The sequence below is a fragment of the Lacerta agilis genome, chromosome 7, assembly GCF_009819535.1.
Source record: "Lacerta agilis isolate rLacAgi1 chromosome 7, rLacAgi1.pri, whole genome shotgun sequence".
NCBI lineage: Eukaryota > Metazoa > Chordata > Lepidosauria > Squamata > Lacertidae > Lacerta > Lacerta agilis.
The window spans coordinates 73766789-73784748 of record NC_046318.1 but is presented as its reverse complement, the minus strand read 5'-3'; the positions used below and the strand labels follow the sequence as shown (position 1 = coordinate 73784748).

The 17960-nt window shown below is 44.7% G+C and overlaps 1 protein-coding gene across 1 annotated transcript in view; it reads left to right on the top strand.

Moving 5' to 3' along the window:
* Positions 1-17960, top strand: part of WASHC5 (WASH complex subunit 5) — a 39570-nt gene that overhangs the window by 1722 nt on the left and 19888 nt on the right. Inside the window, exons 2-17 of the mRNA XM_033155842.1 lie at positions 770-915; positions 3401-3485; positions 3895-3995; positions 5854-6043; positions 6461-6613; positions 7698-7811; positions 8127-8298; positions 9074-9201; positions 10037-10166; positions 11842-11954; positions 12172-12338; positions 13925-14000; positions 15497-15607; positions 15747-15887; positions 16557-16637; positions 17597-17698. Coding sequence (XP_033011733.1) covers positions 770-915; positions 3401-3485; positions 3895-3995; positions 5854-6043; positions 6461-6613; positions 7698-7811; positions 8127-8298; positions 9074-9201; positions 10037-10166; positions 11842-11954; positions 12172-12338; positions 13925-14000; positions 15497-15607; positions 15747-15887; positions 16557-16637; positions 17597-17698 — 2010 coding nt within the window. The remainder of the gene's footprint in view (positions 1-769; positions 916-3400; positions 3486-3894; positions 3996-5853; positions 6044-6460; positions 6614-7697; positions 7812-8126; positions 8299-9073; positions 9202-10036; positions 10167-11841; positions 11955-12171; positions 12339-13924; positions 14001-15496; positions 15608-15746; positions 15888-16556; positions 16638-17596; positions 17699-17960) is intronic.

Genomic DNA, 17960 nt, shown 5'->3' with positions numbered 1-17960 from the left:
TGTCCTTCTAGTGAGCACTCAGGGCTGATTTCTTTGAGAATGGATAGGTTTGATCTTCTTGCAGTCCATGGGACTCTCAAGAGTCTCCTCCAGCACCACAATTCAAAAGCATCAATTCTTCGGCGATCAGCCTTCTTGATGGTCCAGCTCTCACTTCCGTACATTACTACTGGGAAAACCATAGCTTTAACTATACGGAATTATACGAAAAACAAATTATACTATCATAAATCAGTAGACCTTAAACCGGGGGTGTAAAAGGGAAAGAGACGTGTCGCCTAACTCCTCGAAAATACAATTGCCTTCCGCATTTCCTCTACAGGAGTCTTATTTAAACTCTCCTTTCTGTTCTTTAAAGCGATTAAAACTGATTAAATTATGTAGCCCCCAAAGATCTGAAAGACTACCCCTTTCCTACAGACTCTCCCAGGAGAGGGCATTCTCTGTTGACAACCCTAACTTGTTGGAAACTGTATCTGGTACCTTCAGTTATGCAACTTTCCTCATATGCCGTTGATGCATCTTTTTAACCTGGCTTTCAAAACCGGAGTATTTTTAGCACCCACCCTAGTTGTGATTCTAATTTTTTTTGTTTGAATGTTGTGTTTTTATTGCTGCAACCTCCCCTGGGACTTTCTGGTGAAGCGTGCATAATAAAACTAATCGTTACAGTGATTCATAATCAAGTGCACATTGATATTTGGCAAATAATAGGATGGTCCTTTCTTTATGCCGTATTTCGTCAAAATGAATTATTTTTTCTTTGCAGGGACCTGAGCTATGGGAAGGGAAGTTGGAAGCCAAACCTGACCTCCAGGATCTAGACGACGAATTTCGCGAGAACAACATAGAAATCTTGACGAGATTCTATCTGGCTTTCCAAAGCGTTCATAAATATATTGTTGACTTAAACAGGTACGTAATTGCTGGCTCCAAAACCTGTGATCTCTTCCCCCCTTTCCCCCTGAAACTTTGATTCTGTTTTTTTCTTACTTTTTAAGCTTGTGTGGCATCAGCAACTGGCAATATAAAATCGCAAGAAAATTAGATTATAGAATCATAGAATTATAGCGTTGGAAGCGGCCCTGAGAATCATTTGTAGCAGTTAATTCAAAACAGACAATGCACAATGGCACAGGTTTTTTTTTTTAAAGGGAAGAAGAGGCATCAGCATTACATTAACAGCTGAGGAGAACATGATATTCTCAAATGCTTTTGAAAAGGCTAAGAGGGATGTAGATGGGGGAGTTGGGGGCCCACAACTGAAAAGACCCTGCTGCTTGGTGCTGCCAACCTTATTTCAGAAGTTGATGGTATTCTGGACAGAGTCTAAAGACAATGTCAGTGGACCGTAAGCCCTGTGCAAGCTACTGAAAAGTACAGATAAATGGTACTTTGGCCACCTCATGAGAAGAGAAGACTCCCTAGAAAAGACCCTGATGTTGGGAAAGATGGAGGGCACAAGGAGAAGGGGACGACAGAGGATGAGATGGTTGGACAGTGTTCTCAAAGCTACTAGCATGAGTTTGGCCAAACTGCGGGGGGCAGTGAAAGATAGGCGTGCCTGGCGTGCTCTGGTCCATGGGATCACGAAGAGTCGGACACGACTGAACAACAAATGTTAATAAGAGACAATGGCTGTGAACCTTAGCTTATTTGCATACACTGGTGGCATCAGCAAGGCTTCGCTAAAAAATGTGATTGCAATCTGTGGTGGGCTTTGCTCAGAATGGTGCCATTGATTTCTACAAGGCAAGGCAAATGGGCTGGTGTCTGGAATGCTGTGTTTGTGAATGCAGACATGCAAAACATGCCCTGAACTCGGGATCATTGCCTGACTTGACACAGCGATAGCCCTGGTTGCATTCCTTTTATGATGTCTCCTGGGATTTTATGTTTAAAGTTTTAGAATACAGTGGTACCTCTAGTTACGAACTTAATTCGTTCCGGGGGTCCGTTCTTAACCTGAGACTGTTCTTAACTAGAGGCGTGCTTTCGCTAATGGGGGCCTCTTGCTGCCTCTGTGCCGCCGGCACGCGATTTCCGTTCTCATCCTGGGGCAAAGTTCTCAACCTGAGGTAACTCTTCCAGGTTAGCGGAGTTTGTAATCTGAAGCGTTTGTAACCTGAGGTGTTTGTGACTCGAGGTACCACTGTATATGAATTGTGGAGACACTTTTATTCAAGGCGTCAAAGCAATATATACTGACCAGTCACCTAAGTTGATACTAAATAATGTCCTGACTGAGAACTGTAGGAACAAGACAAGGCTGCCCTTTGTCACCTTTGTTGTTTATAATAGTTTTAGGAGTATTGGCACAAAGAATAAGATGTATTCAAGATATTAAAGGCATAAGAGTGGGATAGGGACAATATAAAAAGCATTTGCAGACAGTGTGGTGATATCTGCGGAAGAGCCAATCCTGAAAGTATTACAAGAGATAAAAGCTATTGGTGAGGTAGGAGGTCTTAAAACCCTGCTCCCTACTCTTGACACTGAGTAGTCCCATCTCCAGTAAGAAAGCCGACTGGTCCTTAAAGGGGCTGCTTGTACAAATATCTCACGAAAGCTGAAGGAAAGGCTTTTCCTGGTTGAGTTCACCTCACCATGGCAGGTCGTTCATGTATTCCCCGACATCAAGCTTGCTGTCCATCTTTTGATACGCTGCTCAACCCAGCTATAAAAACCATTCTGTACTGGCTGTCATGAAACATCTCCCATCGAGACTCCTTATTCTTATGGCTAGACAACCTTACCTAAGAATGGCCCTGGTGGGTCAGGCCAAAGGCTACTCTGTTCTCACAGTGGCCAACCAGATGCCTGTAAACACAGCCTGAGCTCAACAGCACACTCCCTTTTTGTGATTCCCAACGTGTTCAGAAGGAGATCCGTTGCAAATCACCAAATCCGTTCTTGGTGATTTGCTTAGATTGAGATATATGTGTGGAGATTTATATTTGTATATTTTTCAATCCTTGTATAAGGTATAGCAAGTTTTGTTTCATTATTAAGGGAAGCGATATACAGACAATTGGAAGTCAATTTTTAATTGTTATTTATAATTCTTTGCTTTTTTCTGTGTGTTTTGTTTTTTCAAATATTATTTTTTGTGGATTATAATGTCTAGATTATATGTTTTTTGGGGGGGTTGTTTGTTTATTTGTTTATTTGATATGTTTGTATTTTTATTTGTTTATTTGATATGTTTATTTGATATGTTTGTATTTTTATTTGTTTATTTGATATGTTTGTATTTTAGAAGTCTGAAATTAAATAAAGCTATTTTAATTTTTTTTTAAGAAGTATTACAAAGGGCAAAAAAAAAAACAGAAGGAGATCCGTTGCAGCTGGTAAGCCATTAACGACTGAACCTTATTCTTGATTTTTATGCTGTTCCTAGATATCTAGATGACCTCAATGAAGGAATTTACATCCAGCAGACCATAGAAACGGTGCTGCTGAATGAGGATGGCAAACAGCTGCTGGTAAGCACTCCGGCTTCTGTGCAATAATAGACTCTCCTGGACTGCAGTTCTGTGCAGACTTGCATGGGCAAAAAACAAAGAGAGAAAGAGATTGGATTATCATGTTAATTCAGGTTACAGGTAGGTAGCCGTGTTTGTCTGCCATAGTCAAAACAAAATTAAAAATTAAAAAATCCTTCCAGTAGCACCTTAGAGACCAACTAAGTTTGTTCTTAGTTGGTCTCTAAGGTGCTACTGGAAGCATGTTAATTCAAGTGAAGTGGTTTACTGGATCGGCCTGGCTGTGGAATCACCTAAGCAATTTACTAATAATGAATGAATTGGATCTACTAGGCAGCACTGTTTTTGGCCTTTGAAACTATTGATGTCAATGAGCACAATATTGCTATTTTTTTCCTCTGCACTGTAGTGTGAAGCCCTTTATCTGTATGGCGTCATGTTGCTCGTCATCGATCAGAAAATTGAAGGAGAGGTGCGAGAGAGAATGCTGGTTTCCTACTATAGATACAGGTATTCTGACCACTGTTGACCATTCTTGATTCTGGCTAGCATTTCCCAGAAAGATAGCAAGGTGAACTTCTGGTGGGAATCACATGACTCGGTGGAATAGTGCCTGCTTTGTGTTTAGAAGGTCCCAGTTTCAATGGGCACGTCGGCAGCTGCCTTATAAGGAGTTAGGGTTGTCAGGCACACAAACTGCAGAGTGTGATGACATCCTAACATTTCTTTCTATATAAGAAGATATTGTGCCAACGCCTTAATGAGATTATGCATAAATCAGCTGCCATAATTAAGAGGTTATCAAAACGAACAAGTTTAAAATTAAGGATTTTAGGAAGCTAGGAAAAATAAGAAACAGTCGGGGAACAGAAAACTCAATCATTATTTTTTAAAAGCCTGGTAGAGAAGGATGTCCTGAATTATCCACCCTGAAACAGAATGGGAGGAGTCCAGGCACACCTACCTGAAAAGGAAATTCCAGAGAATGGGTGCCACTGCTGAAAAGACCACGTCCCAGATGCCCGCCGGCCCTTATTTATTTAAACATTTTTTATCCCGAGGTAACAAATCAGCCCTGTGAGGTAGGTGAGGCTGAGAGATAGTGACTGGTCCAAAAATCCCCCAGTGAGCTTCATGGCTAAGTGACGATTTGAACCTGGTTCTTGCAGAACCTAGTCCAGCACTTATACCCATCACACACACACACACACACACACACACGGGTTCTGGTTGGGCATGGAGCAGACCCCCTCAGAAGATCTCTACAAGTATCCTAGGAAACCCAAAGTGAAGCGAGATTTGAACTTGAGATTCGTTAGCTCACATTTTAAGCTATATCATTGTGATTATTTTGCAATATTTATCTGTCACCCCTCATCCAAGAGAACTCAAGGCGATTGAAAACAAACACAAAACAAGATGTATCGGCCACCAATGAAAATGTATACAATATAAAAAAAAGATTTAAAAGAGAGCCAGTATAGTGGTGTAGTTAGAGAGGGGGTCAGCAACCTTTTTCAGCCATGGGCCGGTCCACTGTCCCTCAGACCATGTGAGGGGGGCCAGACTATATTGGGGGGGGGGGATGAACGAATTCCTATGCCCCACAGATAACCCAAAGATGCATTTTAAATAAAAGCACACATTCTACTCATGTAAACACATGCTGATTCCCAGACCATCCATGAGCCAGATTGAGAAGGCGATTGGGCCGCATCTGGCCCACGGGCCTTAGGTTGCCTACCCCTGAGTTAGAGTGTTAGACTAGGACGCAGGGGCAGCTCATCCCTTTTCGCCACCTGAGGCAATCCACCACCACTTCTGCCGCCAGACTTGGCAGGAGCCAGGGCACTTTGGTGCTGGGCTCCACCCAGGGGAAGGCGAGCAGCAATGCCGTGTGCCGGAATGCCTCCCTCTCGCCGGAAGCGGGGGGAGGACGACGACAGAGCACCGCCTCTTGCACTTCCGCTGCCTGAGGCAGGGCCCTTCCCCTTGCCTCCACTGGGACCTAGGAGACGAGTTCGAAACCCCACCCAGCCATGACCTTGGGCCATTAGCGCTCTCTCTCTCTCTCTCTCAGCCTAACTTACTCCACAGGGTTGTTGTGAAGATGAAACAAGGATGGCATCATCAGCCACGGATGCTGCTTTGGAAGCGTATGAAATGTAAATAATAAGACCAGCTAGAGCACACCTGACGTACTGCTTCTAAGGATCCGGCCTCTCAAAGCTGAATTCATTTGAGATCGCGTCAGTGTGCCTCGCTCTCAAGAGTCGTCCTCTGTCCCTTTTTTCATGTTTGGGTCTCTTCCTCTGTCCTTCGCGGAGTTCTTGCTCCCGAAGCTCCTTTTTCTCTCTTTGCCACCCAGCGCTGCCCGTTCAGCTGATTCCAACATGGACGACATCTGTAAGCTGCTCCGGAGCACGGGGTATTCGAGTCAGCCTGGAGCAAAGAGGCCTGCAAACTACCCAGAGAGCTACTTCAGCAGGGTACCCATAAACGAAACATTCATCAGCATGGTCATTGGCCGGCTGAGGTCGGATGATATATACAACCAGGTGAGTCGCAGCGTGCCAGGAAAGACCTGTTTATTTACTTGTTGCATTTGCATCCCGCCTTTTCCTCCGAGGTGTTCATTTAACCCCTACAACAATCCTGTGAGGTTGGCTAGGCTGAGAGGCAGCGACTGACTGATGGAAGGTTGCCCTGTGAGCGTCATGTGACTGAGTGGGGATTCGAACCCAGACCTCCCAGGTCCTAGTCCGACACTCTAGGCACTGCATCTCACTGATTCTCAGTGCGCCTCTAGGCCTAACTTAACACTCGTAATAACAGTTTTGTTATTTATACCCCAGCCACTCTGCACGGCTTCCATCGCATATAAAAATATGATTAAAAAGCTGTACTGTTCTGTGTCTTCATGGTGTCCGTTGACTCTTTGTCTCCCTCTTCCTGCTGCTCTCCTCCCATTTCAGGTTTCCGCGTACCCGTTGCCAGAGCACCGCAGCGTCGCCCTCGCTCCTCAGGCGGCCATGTTGTACGTGGCGCTTTATTTTGATGCCTCTATTCTGCACACGCAGCAAGCGAAGATGAGGGAGATCGTGGATAAATATTTTCCAGACAACTGGGTAAATACGGTTCGGAGCTGAAGCAACAAAACAGCCAAATAGATTTGGAAGCGCATCTCTTCCTTGTTCATTTCTTATTTACTTCATTTTATGTGCTTCCTTTCTGCCAAGGCAGCCAAGTGCAAAGGCTTACAACTTTTAAAAACGCTAAAACAAAGGGATATTAAGCGTAGAGTGCAGGGGTGAGGAACCCGAGGCTCGGGGAACAATGTGGCCCTCAGGCCACTCTTGTCAGGCCCTCAGAACTTCCTACAGACCACACCGTCTCCCTAGCCACGCTCCTAACCAATTCTCATGTGCAAAAGTAACATTTGCTCCTCCCACATTTGCCTCTGGCCCCGCCCACCACCGGTATGTGGCCCCTGGAAGGTAGATATCTGGCCCCTCGGGCCGAAAAGGTTTCACCAACCCTGATTTAGAGTGAAGGAGGTTTTCCTCAGGCCAGCGAGGAGTCCTGAGGTGTTCCCCCCACCCCATTCGTAGCTCCCCTCTGGGTAGATGGAAAGGGAGGCTCCCTCAACAGTTCCCTCAGGACATTGATGGATCTGTCGTGAGCCAATGGCAACGTGCTTTCTGCCTGGGCTACCTCCCCTGTCAGCCCCGCCCCCTGTCAAACCATTTAGACCAGTGTTTCCCAAACTTAGGCCTTCAGCTTTTTGGGGACTACAACTCCCATCATCCCTAGCTAGCAGGACCGGTGGTCAAGGATGATGGGGGTTGTAGTCCGAAAACAGCTGGAGGCCCAAGTTTGGGAAACCTTCGTTTAGACTTCCTTGGGATCCAGCTTCCCAAACATAGCTAGAAGACAGGCCAGCGTCGCTTCTCACGTTGGCCACCGCTCGTAGGTTTTGTCGGCAGTAGAACTGCAGAAGCACAAATGTGAGTATCCTGGATGACTTGGCTTGATAGGAGCTTGGCAGGGGAAGGGCCGTAGCTCAGCGGTACGGCATTTGCCTGGCATGCAGGAGGCGCCGGTTCGAATCCCGGGCGCTGCCAGGGAGGGCCAGGAGATAATCCTGTCTGAAACCCTGGAGAGCCAGGTGGCCCTGCAGGGCTGCCTCTTACGTTCTGTTTCTCTCCGCAGGTAATTAGCATTTATATGGGGATGTGCGTGAACCTGGCGGAAGCCTGGGAGCCTTACAAAGCTGCGAAAACGGCTCTGAACCAAACGCTGGACCTTTCCAACGTCAAGGAACAGGTTGGCGAAACGCGGCTTTCTCCGCGATTCATGCGGAAGCTTTGCGCCGAGTGGAATTTCCTCTCCTTAAACGTCCCGCTCTGTGATGCTTCTAAGCTCAGCTTTTTCCATCCTGGTGCCTTCCAGGTGGACTACAGTTCCCATGGAGGGTGGGCCCGGCTGGGGCTGGTGGGAGTTGTAGTCCAAAGCAGCTGGAGGTGGGCGAAGGCGGAGGAACGGGTTTCCGAGAGCCTCGTACGAAATCCCTCTGACCTAGAGACCTACCGATTTCCGCCTGTTTTGCAGTAACGCTCCTTTGATTTCTGTCTTTCGAAGGCCAGCAGATGCGCCGCAGTCAGGGAGCGAGTCCACACCCAGGTGCAGCAGTTTCTTAAGGAAGGCTGCTTGAGGGAGGAACTGGTACTGGACAATATCCCCAAACTACTGAACTGCTTAAGAGACTGCAACGTGGCGATCCGGTGGATGATCCTGCATACTGCAGACTCGGGTATTGTTTTACACCAGGGTGGATTTGATTTAAATCACAAGTCAGTGAGACTTGATTTATTTATTATTATTATTTTTACAGAAAGACTCATTCTTGCTGGTATAATCTTAATATTTACAACCAGGTGGAGGTTTCGTTTTTGGAATAACAAATTTTCATAGCACTTTTTACAGTTACATCAAAAATTACTGATTTGGTTATGCTATTAGAAATACACAGACAGATGATTATGAAATTATTATGAGGTTCAGTAAGTTAACTGTTTATATTTGGACAACATTTCTGCTGTACTTTATTGGAAGGAGAAAAACGACCATTTCCTTAATAAAAATGTAAACAGTTTATTTAGCAGAAACAATAATATTATAGCATATGTTTCCACGTTTGTTGACTGATGTGGTTAAACAATTAAAAAAAAAACCTGGACTGAGTTTTATCACACGTGAAAAACTTAAAACAAATCCTTATTTCCTGATGGAATGGCCTTTGGACTATAATGTAACTCAAATAGAAACTATCTTTAGAAAGATTTCCCCCTCCAAAAGCATTTTATTTTAAAAATCCAATTTAAATCAAAAGAATCCAATTTAAATTTAAAAAAAAATCATTTTTAATTTTTCAAAAAAAACACATATTGATTTTTATCCATCCTGTTTTACGCTCATGCGACCAAGAGCCATTAAATCTTCTCTGTTGAGATCGTTGATGGGGAAGGTGGTTGTTCCATCACAGCAGCAATCTAGGAAGCCTTCACTTTCTGCTTTTTTCCCCTTAGCTTACGATCCAAACAACAAGCGCCTCCGACAAATAAAGGACCAGGCTCAAACAGATTCCAAGTACAACCCCAAGATCCTTTTCCAGCTTCTCCTGGATATAGCACAGTTCGAATTCATATTGAAAGAGGTAACGAAAACATCCTTCGTACACACACACCCCATGCCTAGAATGCGCTTGTGAGAGAACCATACACAAGTCAGAGGCTTGCTTTGACATTTCCACTACATTCATCTGTGCTGCCGAAGAAGCAAGCAGCGCTTTTTTTTTTTTTTTGCGTAAATAGTTTTTATTGATTTTTAATCAAATGCAAACATAAAACTTTACATACAATGTCTTTACAAATAAAGATAAAATATAAAACATAAAATTTGTATCATCCCAAACATTCATAGACTTCCCTTCTTTCATGTTATGTCTTCCTTATATCTTACATCTATATTTCGCATGTCAATTTCCAGTTTCATTCATTAAATTCACTCGATATTTCCTATTCCTTTCTTTTTCCAGATTCACTTTTAAAACTTATAAATCTTCTCAAATTTATAATAATTCCACTTATTGACAAAGATTTACAATACATTTTCCATTATCTTTGTACCCCATGAGTTATATGTCAATATTTCACAATTTGCATATCTTATCTAAATATTCAATATACTTTTCCCATTCTTTTTTAAATGTTTCCTCCCCTTGTTGCCTGACTCTCGTTGTCATCCTGAAGCAAGCAGCTTTTTATTTGTTAAAGTGGCTTGCCTCTTCAGCTCGTAGGGGGGAAACTGCACAGAAACCTCCAGCTTTCCAGCATTATTTTTCTATTTTCAGCATAAATGTGGGGATCGCCCAGAAGCCTACATCCCTAGTATAGATCAGTCCAATACCAAATGGTATTGTTGCTATCGCTGTAATTTTCCAGCCGCGGCAGGCTGTTCTGTTTTAGACTGAGGTCTTGCTTTTTCGTCAGATGTTCAAGCAGATGCTGTCCGAAAAGCAAACAAAATGGGAAAGCTACAAAACGGAAGGATCAGAAAGGATGACGGAGCTGGCTGATGTCTTTTCAGGCGTTAAGCCTCTAACAAGAGTGGAGAAAAATGGTAAGGGCTGTTTAAAAAATAAATTTTATTTTTTCTATTTTGGAAATTAAATTCCCAGTGAACATAAATGTTTTGACTTTCCTCTACCCCTTTTGCAGTTTCTTACAATTTTAATTTTTAATACTGCATTTCCTACATGATTCTATTTATCAGTTAACTCCCTCGTTTTTCTTTAACATTACCTTTAACTGCTTGTTTTATGTTAATCCTGCTAATGAACGTAAATGTACACAGAAACTTTTCAAATACTCCTCAGATTTTCCCCATTCCTTGATGAATTTTCTTTCTTCTTGGTTTCTTATTGTTTCTTATTGTTCCAAGAGAAAAAAGGTAAATTGGGGAGGGGGGAGCAACAAGCAATATTTTTCTATTTCCTTTGAGGTAAGGCTTTCACGAGTTCATTTATATTATGTCTGGTTATGGGGTTCCAGCTAGACTATAATTCCAACTGGCAACTGGTGCCGATCAGAAGACTTTCCAAGGGTTGCAACGAAGATTAAGCTGTGCTCCTTTAGTGAGAGATACGTGGGGCCTTCTTCATGTCGCCAAGTTTTGTAGGCTCTGCAAAGATTTGCATTGGTCAATTTGAATCAGTAGCTGCCCAACTCACACCATTGCAAGGATGAGCATCTGTGTGCCTTGGCCTTGTGTGCTTGATGCTCCAGTGCCGCCTGTTAGCAAACATCCCGCCTGGGTCAAGTTGTGAGACTGACCTCCCCCCAGGCAGGGACGAAGCCCGAGTGCATTCCTGGCTACTCGAGTCCAGTGGCACATTGATATGCGATTGTTCCCCAGCGTGAAGAACAACACACACAAGCCATTAAGGCTAAACTATTTTATTGTAGATAAGATGCAGAGTACGTCTCTGCTTGCCAGCTCAGTAAGTCAGAGCTGTGCATAACGCATCTAGCATCTCTTGAGCCAGAACTGAAAGTGAAAGTAAAGATATACAGTTAACATCACATGGTTGAGAAATCAGACAAAACAGCTGTCTTTCTCATGGGGAAAACACAAGTCATACCAGCCACGCTGCTGCTTTTGCAGCTCGGTCTGTACCAATATCCCTTCTGGGGAGAAGAGTGGAAGCGCCAACTTCCATTTTCAACTAACCACGGTTTAGTGTTGCGTCTGAACCCTGGATGAAAACAAGCCACTTTCGTAAACCGTGGTTTGAAGTGGGACTTGTTTCTATTAACCCTAAAGGCGAACCACAGTTTGTCTGGGTTCAGACACTACAAGAGCCTTGGTCTTAAAGGGGAAATGAGAGTTTCCTCCTCATGGCCACATGGGAGGGGGAAACACACGAGCCCAAACTTTGTTGTGGCTCTCCTCATAATGCTAAATTGGGGTGGGGAACTGATTAGTCTTCCAGATGCTACTGTTCTCCAGCTCCCAGCTCCCCCTCCCATGTGGCGGGATCTTCAGAGATTAGCCACTTCTGTGCAAAATTATGGTTTCATGTGCAAACACAGCATTTGTGTTGATGTGTATAGCGCAAACTTTAGGTAAACCACCACCGTCCCGACCATGATATATTTTTGTTTCTTTCAGAATAATTCCTTGATATTCGGGTGTTTACAGTTTGTGAACTGTGGGCTGGTATCACGCTCTCTTTTGGTTTCAGTCGCACTAATTTGATAATTTGTCCCTTCTCCCGTTTTCCCACTAAAAACAGAAAACCTGCAAGCCTGGTTCAGGGAAATCGCCAAACAAATAATGTCTCTGAATTACGACGACTCCACTGCAGCGGGCAGGAAAACTGTGCAATTAATACAAGCTTTGGAAGAGGTAAGGCAGAGGAGGTGGTGGTCATGCCATTTTTTATTTTTTGGTATGATTTCTTATGTGGACTCAAGCAACATTGTCACGAAACCAGTTGCTATATAACTCCATACCAATTGGGATTTATTTAAGAAGTAGCCAAATTAAAAAATCTCCTGTCGTGTTTTTAGGCGTTTTAATAAAAATCCCCCAAAAAACTACGTTTCCAATTCTTAATATGCAGGTTCAAGAATTTCACCAACTGGAGTCCAACCTGCAAATATGTCAGTTCCTTGCTGACACTCGCAAGTTTCTCCATCAGATGATCAGAACCATCAACATTAAGGAAGAGGTTTTGATCACCATGCAGATAGTTGGTGATCTTTCATATGCCTGGCAGCTGATTGACAGGTAGGATCCCAGAAGCGTTTACATGTGCTTGCTGCCTCTTCTGTGGAGCATGGACTCCTAGTTGGTACCACCGCTTGCCGGCTCCATCCTCAACTTTGTTTCGGTGTTGCCTTTGTAGAGCTCGGCAGAAAGCAGGATGAGGACAAAACTAGGATTAGTTGGTTCCTCCTCTCCTTGGCTTTGGCGCCATCTACGCGGGTGGCGCTGTGTGTTAAACCACAGAGCCTAGGTCGGCGGTTCGAATCCCTGTGACAGAGTGAGCTCCCATTGCTCAGTCCCAGCTCCTGCCAACCTAGCAGTTCGAAAGCATGTCAAAGTGCAAGTAGATAAATAGGTGGGAAGGTAAACAGTGGGAAGGTAAACAGTGTTTCCGTGCATTGCTCTGGTTCGCCAAAAGCAGCTTTGTCATGCTGGCCACATGACCTGGAAGCTGTACACCAGCTCCCTCGGCCAGTAACGCGAGATGAGTTCCGCAACCCCAGAGTCGTCCGCGACTGGACCTAATGGTCAGGGGTCCCTTTACCTTACTGTTGGGCTCCTTGCCTTCTGACCTACCAGACCCAAAGGGTGCCTGTTTGTACATTGTTTCTCACTTGGATTCACTGCACTCCTGACTCAATGTCTGAGTCAGACTGAAGCAAAGCTGAAACAGATTCTACCGGAGAAAGTAATGTTGGAGGAATATGAACAAGGCGTGCATGTCAAAGGGAAACGCAACATTGCAGGAGGTAAATATTTAGGGAGGCCTGGAAACCCCAAAAAGAAAGATGGCGGGTCTTTCTGTTGCATTCCTGTCCTGCTTATAGACTTCGCCTAGGCACCTGGTCGGCCGAGGGCCTTCTGGCGGTTCCCTCGCTGCAAGAAGCAAAGCTACAGGGAACCAGACACAGGGCCTTCTTGGTAGTGGCACCCACCCTGTGGAATGCCCTCCCACCAGATGTCAAAGAGAACAACAACTACCAGACTTTTAGAAGACATCTTAAGGCAGCCCTGTTTAGGGAAGCTTTTAATATCTGATGAATTATTGTATTTTAATATTGTGTTGGAAGCCGCCCAGAGTGGCTGGGGAGGCCCAGCCAGATGGGCGGGGTATGAATAATAAATTATTATTATTATTATTATTACTCTGTCTGGTTTTCTCCACGATCTAAGATGCAGGCCTTTCCCATCACATGCCACCTGAACCGCGAAGAGGCGGACCTTGAAACCTGTTGTGGAGCTGCTATTGCTCCCTAAGCTCTTATGGTCTGTGGACCTAATTGTCAGGGAAAGGGGAAACATTTTGCAATGGGGCACGTGCCGGGAAGGCTCCGCTTGCAATGTGAACATAGGAAGCTGCCTTTTGCAGAGGCCCTAGGTCAGCGTTGTTCTACAGTGGCAAGCAGGGGTCTCTACTTGGAGCCTGAATGTTTAGCTTTCTGCACACAACATGCAAGCTGTACCACTGAGCTATAGCCCTGAACTACAGCGTCAAGGTGGTGTGACCGAGTGTAGCACTGCCCTGAGAACAGGATCGTAGAGGAATGACTTCAGGTGCTAGTTCTGATCTTAATTTCCCCTCCTCCCTTCTCCTCCCCCCCCCCCAGTTTCACATTTATCATGCAGGAGAGCATCAGGGCAAGCCCGTCTATGGTGACGAAACTCAGGGCCACGTTTTTAAAGGTAAGTAGGGAAGGGGGCTTTAAGAAAAACTGGCACGAGCCGGGCGTTTTATTAATTTACTTTTGCGGAAACCAAAGGGTGTCTCCTGCATATAACGCCTCTCCGCCAGCTCGGAGCCAAACAGATCTTGGTAATCTTTCAACTCGCAGAGTGGCGCTTCCTTGGTGATTCTGCAAACTTCAGAAATTGCAGAGGGGTTTCGAGCACGGGATTCTTGAAGCTGCCTCCCCCCCCCCTTTCCGCTCTCTCCGCTTCCAGTTTGGGCTTGAAGTCCAGCCCTGTTGGACCAAACACAATGTTCACATTAATTTCTGGATGCCCCGCAAGCCAATCTATTTTACTTTGAATATTGTTGTCACCCATCCGTCTCGAGAGACAATGGCGTGCGCCTCCGGGGGCGAAGTCAAACTGCTGAAGACTCGCAGCGCCTGCTGTGGCTGCAGAAGAGACCGGTAACTCATAACTGCTGCCTCCCACGTGGTTCTTGCTGCGTTGCCAGCATCAAATGGACCTCTGCGGGGCGCAGGCAAGGGTATGGTGGTCCTGGGCTGCCCAGTCAACAAGACCCGCCCCCCTTCTCAGCCTCGCTGATGTGGTCCAAAGGAAAGCAGAGCAATATGTTCGGCACCAGCTGGGCTGGAAGGAGGTGTACAAGGCACCATCCTTAGGGACTCCATTCTGGATTAATGCAGACTTTGATTCTTAACCTTTTCTTCTCCTGAAGATGTTCCGCAAGGCAGCAGGTTAACTTTGAATATAACTCAGGGTTATCTCACCTGCATTAGCAACAGGGTGGATTTGATTTAAATCACATCAATTTAAATCACAATATAAATCACTAGTCAGCAAGACTTGATTTAAATCATTTATTTATTTTTACGGAAAGACTCGTTCTTGCTGGTATAATCTTAATATTTACAACTAGATGAAGGTTTCATTTTTGGAATAATAAATTTTCAGATTAGTTTTTGAAGTTATATAAAAAATTACTGATTTGGTTATACTATTAGAAATACATAGACAGTTAACTTATTAAACCTCACAATAATTTCATAATTAACTGTTTATATTTGGACAACTTTTCTGCTGTACTTTGTTGGAAGGAGAAAAGCAATCATTTCCTTAATAACAGTTTAAACTATTTATTTAACTAAAACAGTAACGTTATAGCATGTGTATCCATGTTTGGTAACTGATGTGGTTAAACATTTTTAAAAAAAAAAACTTAGACTGAGTTTTAGCAAACGTGAAAAACTTAAAACAAATCCTTATTTCCTGATGAATAGCCTTTGGACTATAATGTAACTTAAATAGAGAACTATCCTTAGAAAGATTTTTCCTCCCAAAGCATTTTATTTTTAAAAAAATCCAATTTAAATCAAAGAAATCCGATTTAAATTTTAAAAATCTGATTTTTTAATTTGTTTGTTTTTTTAAATCGTTTATTTTTTTCCACCCTGAATAGCAATCTAAACCCTTATTCCTTCTGCTTCTAGCTGGCTTCAGCTCTCGATATGCCTCTGCTTCGCATCAATCAAGCCAACAGCCCCGACCTTCTGAGCGTATCTCAGTATTATTCTGGTGAATTGGTTTCCTACGTGAGAAAGGTAGCAACTTCCTCCTAATCCTGGTTTTTTGGTTTTTTTATTTAAAAAAGGGGGGATATTCGTTTTTGTTTTACACCTAAAGAGAGTCGTTATTAAACCTGTGTCCGTTCTTTCTGGGATTTGCCTGGGGTGGGGAAAGGTTTTGCAGATCATTCCCGAGAGCATGTTCACATCTCTCCTGAAGATTATAAAGCTGCAGACTCACGACATCATCGAAGTGCCTACCCGCCTGGACAAAGACAAGTTGCGGGATTATGCCCAGCTTGTACCGCGATACGAGGTGCGTCGTAGCTTTAAGAGGTCAGAGTCGCTGGGGGAACCGGGTTGATAAGAGCGAGAGGCACAACAGATTGTTGCAGCGTGGAGTTACCCTCTTCAGGGCTCCACTCTGTCCGTTCTGTTCCGCTCCTGCTCAGTTTTCCTTTCTCCTCCCGCTGGTGCCGTGACTGTTGAAATTAAGATGAAATAAAGGAGGTTTTTCAGCAGAGCTGATACGAGCTCCCCAGGCAGGAATCCCTCAAACCCAGCCCACCGATACTTTTTGATGATGTCTCGTGAAACCACCCTGGGACCTTTGAACTAAGAAAAGCATTCTGTAAATGGAATAAATTAATTTCATCATCATCATCATATAATTTATTATACCCTGCCCATCTGCCTGGGTTTCCCCAGCCACTCTGGGGGGCTCCCAACCGAATATTAAAAACACGATAAAGCATTAAACATTAACAACTTACCTAAACAGGGCTGCCTTCAGATGTCTTCTGAAAGTCAGAGAGTTGTTTATTTCCTTGACATCTGATGGGAGGGCGCCACTACCGAGAAGGCCCTCTGCTGTGTTTCGTTTTGCTTTTATTTAACGTGTTGTGAAGGAGGGGATGTGACCATTATTTGCCCTACTATAATTGTTGCTTTTTTTAACTGCTAGCTTCTCCTCCTGTCCCCAAAGGTTGCTAAGCTTACGCACGCCATCTCGATCTTCACAGAAGGCATTCTGATGATGAAAACGACACTGGTCGGAATCATCAAGGTAATGGTTTTGCATTGCAACAGGCTGGAGGAAACTAGAAAGCTCTGGGTCCCCTAAGGCAGGTGCACAGTGCGGCAAGGCAAGAATAGGCCTTTTCGGTGGTGGCTTCCATGGGATGCTCTCCCCCAAGGAAGCATGCCTGGTGCCATCACTGTCAGCTTTTAGGTGCCAGGCTAAAACTTTTCTGCTTGCTGCAATGCTAGGGCTCACGTTTTCCATAGTTCCTGTAAGGCAAGCACTTTTAGGAATGATATTTCTGTGCATTTGGTTATAAACCACTGCCAAGTTGTATATTACGGATTTGCAAGTCGCCTTGAGACATTTTCTCGTGGAAAGCAACAAGCGCTTATAACAAACAATGGAAGCGTTCATTTCTGAAAAGCAGCTGTGCCCAGACTGGGTGGAGGAAGGGTCTGGAGGCTGATGGGTTAACAGGGCTTAGTGAGTGGGGGGGGGGGGGTCTCTGGCAGAGAGGAGTCCAGAATCAGAGGCAAGCTGAAGTAGGAGAGGAAGGAGGCCGAAAGACAGAGATGAGTCTGGCTGGTGAAGAGGCACAGGTGTCTCCCTCTCCTGCTGCAGCTAGCTCCCCATCCCTCTGGTCTCCCAGAACCAAGAGAGGCATGAAAAGGGCAGGGGAGAAGTTAGCTTCACGCAGGCACAGTCTCATATCGCTTGGGGAGAAACCCTGGAGAGGAGGAGACTTAGGTGGCTGTGGCAAGGCAGGGTGTCAGCAACTGCTTCGTGGGGGCAAGACCTGCCGGAGGTGAGTTGCTGTGCTCATTCGGCCTGACACTCCTGTGCAGATCCTGTTTTCGCTAATAAAGAATTAACTCCGAATTGCTCTGTGTGATTACTGCTGGCTCGCTCCTGTCACACAGCTACAAGGTTTTGCATTGACATTTGTAGGAAGTATGTGGGTTTTTGTACATAATGGCTTCTGTCTTGTTTGCTCACCTTAGGTGGATCCCAAGCAGCTGCTAGAAGACGGTATAAGGAAAGAGTTGGTGAAACGAGTCGCCCTAGCACTGCACAGAGGGCTTATCTTCAACCCCAGAGCCAAGGTGCCAAACACTTCCCTCAATTTCCCCCATTTTCCCTTCCTTCCCTACATCCACTTGCTGTGACCAGTTATATGCAGGCTTCCTTCCTTCCCCTTTTTTCAGATTTGGGCTCTGCGCTCAAGTTTGGTTTGCATGCCATGGCAAAGTGTGGTCAAGAGAAACCACGGTTTACTGTGAACAAGCCGATTGCTGGTGCATGCAGCTCAAATTGCCCTCGTTTGACTCCTTCCCTCCAAGCAGGAACCAGAGCTCTTCACTTAGT